The sequence below is a fragment of the Pongo abelii genome, chromosome 8, assembly GCF_028885655.2.
Source record: "Pongo abelii isolate AG06213 chromosome 8, NHGRI_mPonAbe1-v2.0_pri, whole genome shotgun sequence".
NCBI lineage: Eukaryota > Metazoa > Chordata > Mammalia > Primates > Hominidae > Pongo > Pongo abelii.
Window position 1 is genome coordinate 73435378 of NC_071993.2, and position 12398 is coordinate 73447775.

General features: G+C 50.8%; 1 protein-coding gene across 9 annotated transcripts in view; it reads right to left on the minus strand.

Annotated features, from left to right (window-relative positions):
* Positions 1 to 12398, minus strand: part of PALD1 (phosphatase domain containing paladin 1) — a 92334-nt gene that overhangs the window by 14610 nt on the left and 65326 nt on the right. For all 9 annotated transcript variants that reach the window (XM_024254227.3, XM_063727357.1, XM_054522528.2 and 6 more), the window contains one exon: positions 7275 to 7415. In XM_024254227.3, the coding sequence (XP_024109995.3) occupies positions 7275 to 7415 (141 nt within the window). The remainder of the gene's footprint in view (positions 1 to 7274; positions 7416 to 12398) is intronic.

Below are 12398 nucleotides of genomic sequence, written 5' to 3' on the forward strand. Positions count from 1 at the left end.
AGACAGGGTTTCACCATGTTGGCCAGGCTGGTCTTGAACTGCCGACCTCAGGTGATCCTCCCGCCTTGGCCTCCCAAAGTGCTGGGATTACAGGCATGAGCCAGAGCGCATGGCCTTGAAGCAGTTCTTAAAATGCCCCGAGCATCTGGCCCCTTCACATGCACGAGGCATCCAAGCCTTGACTCCACCTTGCAGACACTGGAGAACAGAGGGGTACCGCCGTGAGCTGCAGCCCCGTGAAGTCGGGCTGCTTGAGACAGGCATAGAGAGAAGGGTCGAGGCTGTTCCCTCAGGGAAGGTCTGTCCCAGTGGAAAATATGTGCCCAGGCTCGGCTCCACTACCTCCCAGCTGCACCCACAACCTGTGTCTGGGATGTGTTCTTGTCCTTGTCCTTCTCCTGCTCAGTCTGCGACTTCCTCAAAGGCAAGGACCATGGCTTCCAGTTCCGTTTCCCTGCAGCAGGGCTCCAGGTGGGCAGGGAGAGGTGAAATGGTGCCTCCTCCTGCTTGGGAGGCCATGTGGCATGACGGAGAGGCTCAATCTGGGAGTCAGGGGCCGGGTCTTGCCCCCCTCCTAAATCTGCCAGCTGTGTGTTCTTGGGCAAGCTCAGTGCCTCCCTCCTCAAATGTAAAACTGGAACCAACATTAGCACACCCTTTATCACACACAGGCAAAGTGAGGATGGTGGTCGTAAAAATGTCTATCAGCCCAGCATGGGCACCTCTCGGACTACTTCCAAGTTGGCTAAGGAGATATCAGGACATGTGTGGCCGGCACTGGGTCTCTAGTGACTCCCTGTCCCTCCGCATGAGCCTATACCCCATCCCACTCCCTGCTGGCTCTCAGGGAGTCACCCAGACTCTCCTCACAGACCCCAACCACATCCAAATCTGGAGGAATATTAGGCCTTGCTGAAGCCAACATCTTTCCCTCATTTTTAGACAAGCATCTCCCAAACCAACCCATCCACTGGAGACAGGGAAATCAAAGGAAACAGCAAGCACGGAACCTGCCTGTCTGTCCCCAACACACCTGAGGGGAAGTCTCTCGTTCTGGAAGTACTGCAGTTAATTAACGTAGATGGAATGAGAGAGCCAGCAGATCACCATTCTGCAAGTTGGCGATGCACACTGCTGGAAGCCAGTCATAACAGGAGAGACGACAGGACCTTCCAGCCCCAGCAGCAGCATACGGCACCCCCAGTAACCATTCCGGCCACACTGAGCTGGAATCTCATGAAGCCTTGGATGCGAACCATTTCCAGGAAGCACAGGCCAACTTAAACCTAGGGGTGCAACTAGGAAAATTAGCTCCAGGAAGCCCAGGAAGACAACCAGTTTACCTCACAAATATATTTCAGGGGGGAAAAGAAGAACTGTTTGAGATTAAAAGAGACTTAGGGCCACGTCAACCAAATGCAACATGTGGATCTTGTTTGGATCCTTATCCAGCTACAAAAAGCCTGTGAGATTAGTGGAAACATCTAAACATTGACCAGATGTTTGCTGGTAAGTAGCGACTGTCCATTGTTTAAGAGGCAATAATGGTAGTCTGATTGCCTTCTTTAAAAGATCCCCCTTCTTTAGAGGTATGTACTGAAATATGCACAGAAGAAGTAACGTGAGGACTGGGATGTGCTTTAAAATAATTCAGTGCAGAGCTCGGAGGGCTTGAGATGAAATAAGACTGGCTGAGATCGGTACTTACTGCAGCTGGGAGGTGGGCACACGAGGGCTGAGGAAATTATGCTCTCTGCTTTGAAATTTTCTGTTTGAAACATTCCAAAATACTTAAAAATATAAGTTCCTATGTTTTGACTCATTCAGTAATTCTACTTCTAAGTATCAGCTTTACAGAAATAATCCACACGACGGAAGAGCCACATGCGCTACGAGGTCCACATCACCCCCATCCCAGAAGATGACAGGAAAGAATGTGAAGAGCTGCACGTGCTACACACAGGAACAGCATGAGAAACAGCACTTCCACTCACTGCGTGGAATGTGAACACGGAATGCGATAATGTAAGGGCTCCTCGGCAAACACGACAAAATGCCCAGAAGCTGGAGCTGTTGCTTAATTTGGCCTCTCTCTGCCCTACGAGAACGTCAGCTCTGCGCACCTTTCGTCACCAGTCCCTACTCAGCGTCCGCACAGGGCCCAGCACTGAGGCAGCACATGCTGGCTGGGCACATGTTGAAATGCACAAACACAGCCTAGGTGAGCGGCGAGAGACATCCCATGGGCCTGCCGCAATCACAGCTTCCAGAGAGCTGCATGCAAGTGCAGGAAGCCCAGAAGGAAACGAGCAAAAGTAAAATCATCGCTGAGTTGGCAGGATTCTGGGAGACTCTTTGCTCTCCCTAGGCCACCTAAGCTTTTGGTACTTACTGTCCTTATTCTTGCTGTGCAACCTCAGGGTGCAGATGAAGATTCATGCACATTCTGAGCCCTCCTCTCTGATCCACAACAGGAAATTGACCTCCAAATTCTTCCACTGTTCCCAACTGAGGGCCCTGGAATAGCTTTATTGCTGAAGAAGCACAAATGCCATAACACAGGAGCTGTGTTCTTAACTGCTTATTACTAAAGTGTAAGTTGACTGCTGAAGCCGGCAGGGGGCCAGGAAAAGGAAATTCACCATTTGGGGGCTCTGGGGAATGAGGGGCAGGAAGCCAAGTAGACACATGCTGTTGAATTTCAGGATCCCAAGTGGACTCTTGGGATTTTGGAAAACTTCAGATGGGCCAAATGTGGACAGGTCCTAGAAGATTCCCAGGCAAATTAAGCTGATGGAGGGGATAAAGCCCTGCCCAAGCCTGAGCTCAGGTCCATTTACATCCAGAGGCTGTGGGGGATCTGACCAGGCTGATGGCACCCTCTGCACGCACAGCACCCGGCTCCGAGCAGAGAACCACAGACCCTGCTGGAGGCCACCTGGGGACTTCTGGTTTGAAACCAGAGGGCAGAAGTTTAAATAAACAGCGATACCACAGGTGAGACCCAGCTGCCAATTTCCAGAAGTCACCATTAGAGGGAAGGGGCGGTAGGGGCCACTGCCTTTCTAGAGACTCTGCACACCTCCCTGCAGCCCACTGGGGCAACATGGACAAGATCCTTGGGTCAAGGACAACATGGTCTGGGGAGGAGCATGGGCTGGGAGTGAAGATCGTTGCCTCTCATCCCCCCACTCAGCCACCAACTCACGGTGGTTAACCTGAAAAGGTTAAACACAGAATTACCATATGATCCAGCAATTCCACTCCTAGGTATATAACCAAGAGAAGTGAAAACATACGTTCACACAAAAACTTGTACATGAATTTTCACAGCAACATTATTGATAATAGCCAAAAAGTTCTACAACAAACCAAATGTCCATCAGCTGATAAACAGATAGACATAATGGGATATGTCTATAGAGTGGAATATTATTCAGCCATAAAAATGAAGTAATAATACATGCTACAACACGGATAAACCTTCAAACATTATGCTAAGTGAAAGAAGCCAGACACAAAGGACCACATAGTGTATGATTCCACTTATATGAAATGGCCAGACCATGCAAATCCATAGAGGCAGAAAGATCAGTGGCTGCCAGAGGGTGGGGGAGGGGAAGCGATTGCTCCGGGTGTGAGGTTTCTTTTTAGGGTGATGAAAAATGTTCTAAACTTGATGTGGTGCTGGATGCACAACTCTGTGAATGTACTAAAAACCACGGACTCGTGCACCATAAATAAGTGAATTGCACGGCACGAGAATTGTATACATCGTGAATTGTGTGTTAATAAAGCTGTCGTAACGGGGATTGTGGGGGGATGGCAGGTCCCCCAGTGTGGTCCTCGCCAGCATCAGTATCATCTGGGAGTGTTAGACCTCCAGACCTACAAAATCAGAAGCTCCAGAGTGGAGCCCAGCAGTCTGCATTTTAACAAGTCTAACGTGATTCTGAAGCCCACTAAAGCTGGGGGCCGCTGCTTAGAATATGTGGCTCTCAGCCTTGGCTATGTGTTGGAATCACCTGGGAGACTTCAAAAACAAGACCCATGCCCTGGCCAAGACACCCCTACCAACTAAATCAGACTCTCTAGGGATGGAGCTCTGCCACAGCATGGTTTAAAGCTCTCAGATCTCTTGGACATGTGGGGTGCAAGCCCCTGAACTAGAGGGTGTCTCAGTCCCTCTGCTCTTCAGTGCCTCTAAGAAATTTGGCCAGGTAGGTCACTGGTGCCACCTGGTGGCCATATCCCGGAATGACTCTACATCTTGCCTCTGGGCCCTCCAAGGGGCCCTGGGGCTCAGGGATCTCCGTCCTCCCACTGCAGAGGTCATGACCAACCTGGCCTTTGGAAAGGGGTGGGTGACCTGGTGGGAGTGGGTAAGAATCCTCAGCTGGCTCTGCTTCCTCTCTCCTCATTAAAAAACACTTCACATCCAGAAGGCAGCCAGAGTGACCACCTCTAACAGCCCCAGCCACCTTCCTTCTCCAATGCCAACAGAGTCAAGCAATCACCGCTAGCAGCCCCAACCACCCTTCCCTCTCCAATGTCCAAGAAGGAGCGCCAACTCACCCATACCAACTCATCTCCAACAACTTCTGTGTCATCAGATGCAGGCACCAAACCACCTTTGCTGCCTCTAAACTCGTTTCAGCCCCCTGGCCTTTGCCATGCATCCCCTCCCACCTGATGCACCTTCCCAGGCTGTCTCTGAGGACACTGCTCCAGGCCAGCTCTGGGGGAGCCCCCCTCTCTCCCCACGGCTCAGGCCCTGTCACGCTCCCTGCTCCACCCTCTGGGTGCCTCGCAATGGACATCCAGGACTGCAGAGCTCAGAGGAAGGGGGGCCTATCAGCTTCAGGAGTCAGGGAGGTAGGGGCTCTCTAACACAGCCTGGCCAGCATGGGATGGAAAGTCTAAGATGCTCTGAAGCAGGCATCCTTTTTCAACTATTGGGCCTCCAGCTTTCAGATTGAACTGGAAGCTTCCATTCTCAGCCCTCTCAGCATCCTCTGAAAGTGGGAGGAGCTCAGCTTCTTAGCTCATTGCTGCCAAAAGACCACTGTGAGTGGGACCCAAAGGTAACTCAAAAGGAGACTCAGGATCCAATTTAACTGTGGCCCTGAAGAAAACAGTTCTTCCTAAATTCACCAAAGTCCATCTTCCAAAACTCCTTAACCACCTTCCCCTTCCTTTTTTTGACACAGAGTCTTGTTCTGTCACCCAGGCTAGAGTGCAGTGGCGCGATCTCGGCTCACTGCAAGCTCCGCCTCCCAGGTTCATGCCATCCTCCTGCCTCAGCCTCGCGAGCAGCTGGGACTACAGGCGCCCGCCACCACGCCCAGCTAATTTTTTATATTTTTAGTAGAGACGGGGTTTCACCATGTTAGCCAGGATGGTCTTGATCGCCTGACCTTGTGATCCACCCGCCTCGGCCTCCCAAAGTGCTGGGATTACAGGCTTGAGCCACCGCGCCCGGCCTCCCCTCCCCACATTTAACAGCCCTTCTTTTTTTTTTTTTTTGAGACATTCTCTCCATCACCCAGGCTGGAGTGCAGTGGCGTGACCAGAGCTCACCGAAGCCTCGACTTCCCAGCCTCAAGCAGTCCTCCCACCTCAGCCTCCCAAGTAGCCAGGACCACAGACCATGATGCCGAGCTAATTTTTTTTTTTTTTTTTTTTTTTGGTAGAGACAAGGTCTTACTATGTTGCCCAGGCAGGTCTCAAACTCCTAGCCTCAAGTGATCCTCCTGCCTGAGTCTCCCAAAGTGCTGGGATCACAGGTGTGAGCCACTCTTCCCCTGGCCTGGCAGCCTCTTTATCTCTCCAAACTCCCCTCCCAAATGACCTCTGATCTTGGACCCAGATTGACCCCAGATGCCTTGCCCTGCCTTCCAGCTAGGCATCCACCCTTTGCCCCAATCAGGGCCTGATCCATGACTCTGAGCAAAAGCTGGGCCCAATCAGTCATTTCCCCAATGTGTGCACAGCTGCAGCCGAGCATAGGGTTGGCTTGGGGCAGGCCCCCTCTGCAGGGGCCACAGGCAAGAACTGTTTCTGAGAATTGCTGGCCAGCAGTGGGGAACACATGGCTGGTACATATAGCCCTCTCTCAGCACCATGGAGTCCTCACCCCCTACCCACCAGCTCCTACCACTGCCCCTCCCACTCAGCACCGGCCTCTGTTCCAGAAGCCGATCAGATTCAATGGGCCAGAGAGGAACAGAAGTGAGCACTCCACACAGAGACCCAGGCCAAAAACTCTAGAGCCCACACTAGCTTGTGGTCATGGGACTGGTCCAGCAGGACCGAGTGTGACAGAGCAGGGAGTATTGGGGACCCAGGCAGGCTTGAGGGCACATTCTTTCCAGATAGGCTGAAAATCCAGATTGTTACATGAAATCTGGACTATTATGAAACTTTTTTTTTTTTTGAGGAGTCTCACTATCGCCCAGGCTGGAGTGCAATGGCATGATCTTGGCTCACCGCAACCTCCGCCTCCCGGGTTCAAGCAATTCTTCTGTCTCAGCCTCCCGAGTAGCTGGGACTACAAGCGCCTGCCACAATGCCCGGCTAATTTTTGTATTTCAGTAGAGATGGAGTTTCACTATGTTGGCCAGTCTGGTCTCCGACTCCTGACCTCAGGTGATCTGCCTGCCTCGGCCTCCTAAAGTGCTAGGATTACAGGGGTGAGCCACCGCGCCTGGCCAAAACTTTATTTTTATAATGTAATGATTTATTTAAAAACAATTTTTACAGACAAAAAACACCCCATCTGGGAGCCAGCCCCAGCCCCAGGGCAGCACAGACATACCCACATCCTGAGATGACAGCCTCCGTGCTAGTTGTGAAACAGCCACCCCAAGGCCCTGAGGGTCTCCACCCACCCACTACCTGACTCCTGTCCGGGATCTCTGGTCCCCCCGCCAGGACCCAGAAATGAGAGGGTTAACGCCTGGCACCACAGGGCTCCTGGGTGTTCACTCTGATTGGCCACATCCTTGATTGGTCCCAGGGCCGTAGCAGTTGTTGAATGCTTTGAACATGGCCCCTGCACACATCTCCCCTACCACTCCAGAATCTGGTACCCATACCAGTGGGTCGGGGCTGGGGATGTGTCCATTTCATGGATCACTTCCACTTCCAGAAGGTGGAAAAGTGACCACGAGCCAAGGAGGGGCCCCTAGGACCCCTAGCAACCCCAAAGCCACATCAGCCACTCCCTAGCTGTGCACACCTGGAAGGGTGGCTGGGGCGGGGCGGGGGCTCACCTGGCGGTAGGTGCAGATGATGATCTCCCGCAGGTGGTAGTGCATGGGCGTCATGGTCTCACTGACAGTGTCCAGTGCCGCGTCCACCTCCTTCTTCACACGGTGCCCATCGGGCAGCAGCTGCACCACCTTCATTACTACCTGGGGCCAGAGAAGGGGGGTGAGCAGACAGAAAGCTGGTGAGAGCCCACAGCCCCAGCACCAGGCTTGCACCCTCGCCAAAAGGCCACACCAGGCCTAAGGCCCAGGCGCTGACCACAGAGCCCTGCCTGCTCCTCAGTTCTCAGACTGAGGGAGGACAGGGGGATCCTGAACATCTCCAGGGCCAGGCTACCCAGGTGCTTTTCTTTTTCCTCCACAATTGGGATTTATTGGTTGTGTTGAGGATCAGTACACAGACATTGCAATCTGTACCGAAAATCTAAAAAAGGCATGGATTATGATTCCTTTTTAGTTATTCCATTGACATTTATTGTTGTTGTTGTCGTTGTTGTCTGGAAACAGAGTCTCACTCTGTCGTCCAGGCAGGAGTGCAGTGGGGTGATCAGGGCTTACTGAAGCCTCAACTTCCTGGATTCAGGTGATCCTCCTACCCCAGCCTCCTGAGTAGCTGGGACTAAAGGCCCATGCCACCACGCCTGGCTAATATCTTGTACTTTTAGTAGAAACGGGGTTTTGACATGTTGCCCAGGCTAATCTCGAACTCCCGGGCTAAAGCAATCCACGCCCTCGGCCTCCCAAAGTGCTGGAAAGTTATTCCATTAACTTTCCAGCTTAAAATTTGGAGGCAAATTGTTCTTTAAGAGGATATTAAGTACCAGTATTTTCAAGTGTTGATAAACTGTGGCATAAACCCCACCAATCCACAACTTAATGTCTTGCACACTACAGATTTTCAGTGTCCAAGCACATCAACAGAGTTACTAGGAAAACGGGACTGCCACAGCCAAAGACATCACAGAGTGCACACAGTTCTCACAAGAGAGCCACAATCAAGAAGTGGTTTACATTAGGAAATAATTCTACAAAAAAAAAATGGGAATATAAGTCATTTAAGATGTTCAAGACATATTAAATGCATGACTGTGACTCCAAATTGCCATTTTATATGCTTTGTATTACATGATACAAAAACCACCCCAATGCACCCATGGAATGTTAAGCTGATCTAAGGTACTTATTTTTGTTTTGCTTTGTTTGAGATGGAGTCTCGCCCTGTCACCCAGTCTGGAGTACAGTGGTGAGATCTCGGCTCCCCGCAACCTCTGCCTCTTGGGTTCAAGCAATTCTCCCGCCTCAGCCTCCCGAGTAGCTGGGATTACAGGCACCTGCCACCGCACCCAGCTAATTTTTGTATTTTTAGTAGAGACAGGGTTTCGCCATGTTGGCCAGGCTGGTCTTGAACTCCTGGCCTCAGGTGATCCATCCGCCTAGGCCTCCCAAAGTGCTGGGATTACAGGCATGAGCCACCAAGCCTAGTCGAGGTGCTTATTTTTTAAGCAGTAGAAATCCTGCTTCAAACGAGGCCTCATGCAGAACTTTGATCTATAAAACAGACAGCTGTCACATACTAGGGCTGGAGGGGTGAGGAGGGGGTGTAAGAAGCCTCTTCCTAACCTGCAGCAGCCCCCAGGCACTGCGCAGACACTCAGAGTTGGACACTACTCATCTGATATAATCCCCCACCCCAGCCAGGTGCAGTGGCTCATACCTGTAATCCCACACTTTGGGAGGCTGAGGTGGGGAGATCGCTTGAGGCCAGAAGTTCAAGACCAACCTGGCCAACATAGTGAGACCCCATCTCTGAGTAATAAGAAAAAGAAAAAAAGAAAAAAAATGATATAATCTGCCCCTTACTGCTGGGAAACTGAAGCCTGTTTAGGTCACTCTATGGCTCTTCCCCCACAGGCCCTCCCTGCCAACCTGTGCGGAGTTCCCCTCCAAATCTGTCTACACTGCACCTCTCTACAGCTGGCACTTGATCCAGACCCCCATCCCCCTTTGCCTCCACAGCAGTACCCCTCTGACCAGCGCCTCCTCCCCACCCTCCTCCCCGCCCTCCCTCTCCCTGGTGGCCAGAGAGGTCTTATGAAAGCATCAATGTGAACCCATGTTTGTATAATTCCTGGGCTTTGATCTCTTCATGGCTCTCTTGCACTCGGCACAGAAACTGGGGCCTACAAGGCTCTCCGTGCCACCAGGTCCAGCCTACCTCTCCAGCCTCACCCATAACCCCTCCCTCCACCCACCCCCACCACACTGCAAGGTCCCCGCAGAGCCCTGTCCCATGGTCAGCAGCCACCTGCTCATCTGCCTCCGCTTTCACGCCCGCTCCCCACTAAGTGAGGGGCTTTCTGCTGGCACCTGGAGTGGTGCCTGGCACCTGCCTGGTGCCCCAGCAACAGCTGCCCAGTGAATGAATGAACACCTAACTCGCCCTCTTCTCTCTCTGGCTGCCACTTAAGAACAGGGAATGGCCTTTCCCCAACTCCTGCGTTTCTCAGAGAGTCCTGGCCTGGGGCTGGGCACCCCAGCAGGCATGGAGTTGCAGCCAAGTGGCAGGAGAATAAGGAATAGTCTGGAAGGAACTAGTGGCAGATCTGGCTCAGGCTGTGCTCAGGGGAGCAGGAGGGAGCTGCCCAGTCCACATCCCCAATCCCAAGCTCTAGGCAGGTCCCCAGGAGGGTGCAGGGAACTGCGTCCTGGAGGCCAACTCAGACAGAGGGCTGCAGCTTTTCACAGGGAACCCAACTCCTGGCCTCTGCTGCAGCTGTTCGTCCCCTGAATTCCACATTGACAGCTGTCACTACTGCAAAGCCAGAAACTCGAGGTCATCCTAGGTGCCCTCCTCACCCCACATCCAGGAGCCCTCAAGACCTACCAATGAGGACTGGGCTGCTCCTGCTCACCCTGCAGCCCCTCCTCACTCAGCTCCTGCCTCTCCCTCCACTCCCCAATCCACACAACTGCCTGCTGGGGCCCCCAGACTGAGAGTCTGATCACAACCTCCTCTGCTTCCCTCCTGGCCTCACGGTCAAGGTCAAACACATAGTGCAACCCTCCAGGGCCTTCACAATATGGGCCCCCACCCCTCAGTCCTGCTTGCTTCCCTTCTGACAAATCACAGCCTTACATAGTTCCTGCCCTTTCCAGAATCCCTCCTTTGCACACGTGATCCCTCTAGACACTCCCCTCCTCACCAAGGATACTCACTCATCTTCCCCAAAGGCACTCAAATGCTGCCTCCTCTATGAAGCCCTCTCAGGCTCCCTCAGCTGCACTCTTGGCCCTTAGAACCAGTGTCTGCTCTGGGCCTCTTCATGCTCTATTGATCGTTTCTCCCCAACAGACTGTGGGCTCAACAAATGCTGAACTAATTGCAAAGGAAGCTGGTCTAGATTATCTGGGGGTGGGTGAGGATAGGGTATACAGGGGTGTCTTCAGGTCACATGATGTAACTTTGGAACACAGGCTCTGAGGTCTACAGCCTGGCTTATACCCCAGCCCCACCTCTCTGATGTGGCCCTAGGGTAATAAACTTGTCTCCCCAGGCCTCATTTTCTCATCTATAAACTGGGAGCAGTAAAAGCACCTACCTCCTGGAAGCTGAGAAAGGGGACAGAGGGAGTACACACAGCTCCCAGCACAAGGCCTGGTGTGAAGAAGGAGAGGCCTGACCATCACATTCAAGGGACTGATACAAAGACTAAACTCAGCTGGAAAATAAAACCCTCATACATATGGTCAAGTGGCTTTCAACAAGGGTGCCAAGACCCTTCAGTGGGGAAAGACAGACTCTTGAACTAATGGTGCTGGAAAAAACAGATATCCACATGCAAAAGAAGAAACTTAGATAACCCTTACCTCACACCATATAAAAAAACTAACTCAAAATGGATCAAAGACCTAAACCTAAGCGTTAAAACTATAACAGTCTTAGGATAAAACACAGGGGAGAAGCTTCATGACATTGGAATTGGCAATGATTTCTTGGATATGGCACCAAGGGCACAGGCAACAAAAGAAAAAAGACAAATGACTTCATCAAAATTAAAAACTTTTGTGCATCAAATGACACTATCAATGAGTAAAAAGTCAGCCCACAGAATAGGGAACATATTTACATATCACCTCTCTTATAAGTGATTAGTTTCCAGAATATATAAAGAACCAAAACTCAACAACAATCCAATTCAAAAATGGACAAAGGACTTGAACAGACATTTCTCCAAAGAAGATATACAAGTGGCCAATAAACACATAAAAAGATACTGAACATCACTAATCATTAGAGAAATGCAAATCAAAGCCACAATATACCAATTCATACCCAGCAGGATGGCTATTATCAAAAAAAAAAGAAAAAAAAACTGGCTGGGCACAATGGCTCACACCTGTAATCCCAGCACTTTGGGAGGCCAAGGCGGGTGGATCATCTGAGGTCAGGAGTTCGAGACCAGCCTGGCCAACATGGTGATCTCCCATCTCTAAAAAAAAAAAAAGAAAAAAGAAAAAAGAAATCGAGTGTTGGTGAGGATGTGGAAACATCAGAACCTTTGTGTGTTGCTGGTGGGAATGTAAAATGGTGCATATCTTGCGGCAAACAGCATGGTAGTTCCTCAAAAAAGTAAACAGAATTACCATAGGATCCAGCAATTCCATTCCTGAGTATATGCCCAAAAGAACTGAAAGCAGGGACTCAGCTACGTGCACTATGCATTTCATAGCAGCATTATTCATGACAGCCAAAAGGTGGAAGCAAATAGTGTCCCTTGATGGAGGAATGGAGAAACAAAATGTGGTGTATCCATACAATGGGATATTATTCAGCCTCTAAAAGGAAAGAAATTCTGACACATAATACAATGTGGGTAAACCTTGAGAACATTATGCTCAGTGAAATAAACTAGTCATAAAACACAAATACTGTACGATTCCACTCATAGAAGATTCCTAGAGTAGTCACATCCATTGAGACAGAAAGTAGAACAGGGGCTGCTGGGAGGGAGGATGGGGAATAATTACTGAATAGGACAGCAGAGTTCTGTTTTGCAAGATGAAGGAGTTAGATGGGTTGTGGCAACAGTTGCACAACAACGTGAATGTACTTAACACCACTGAACT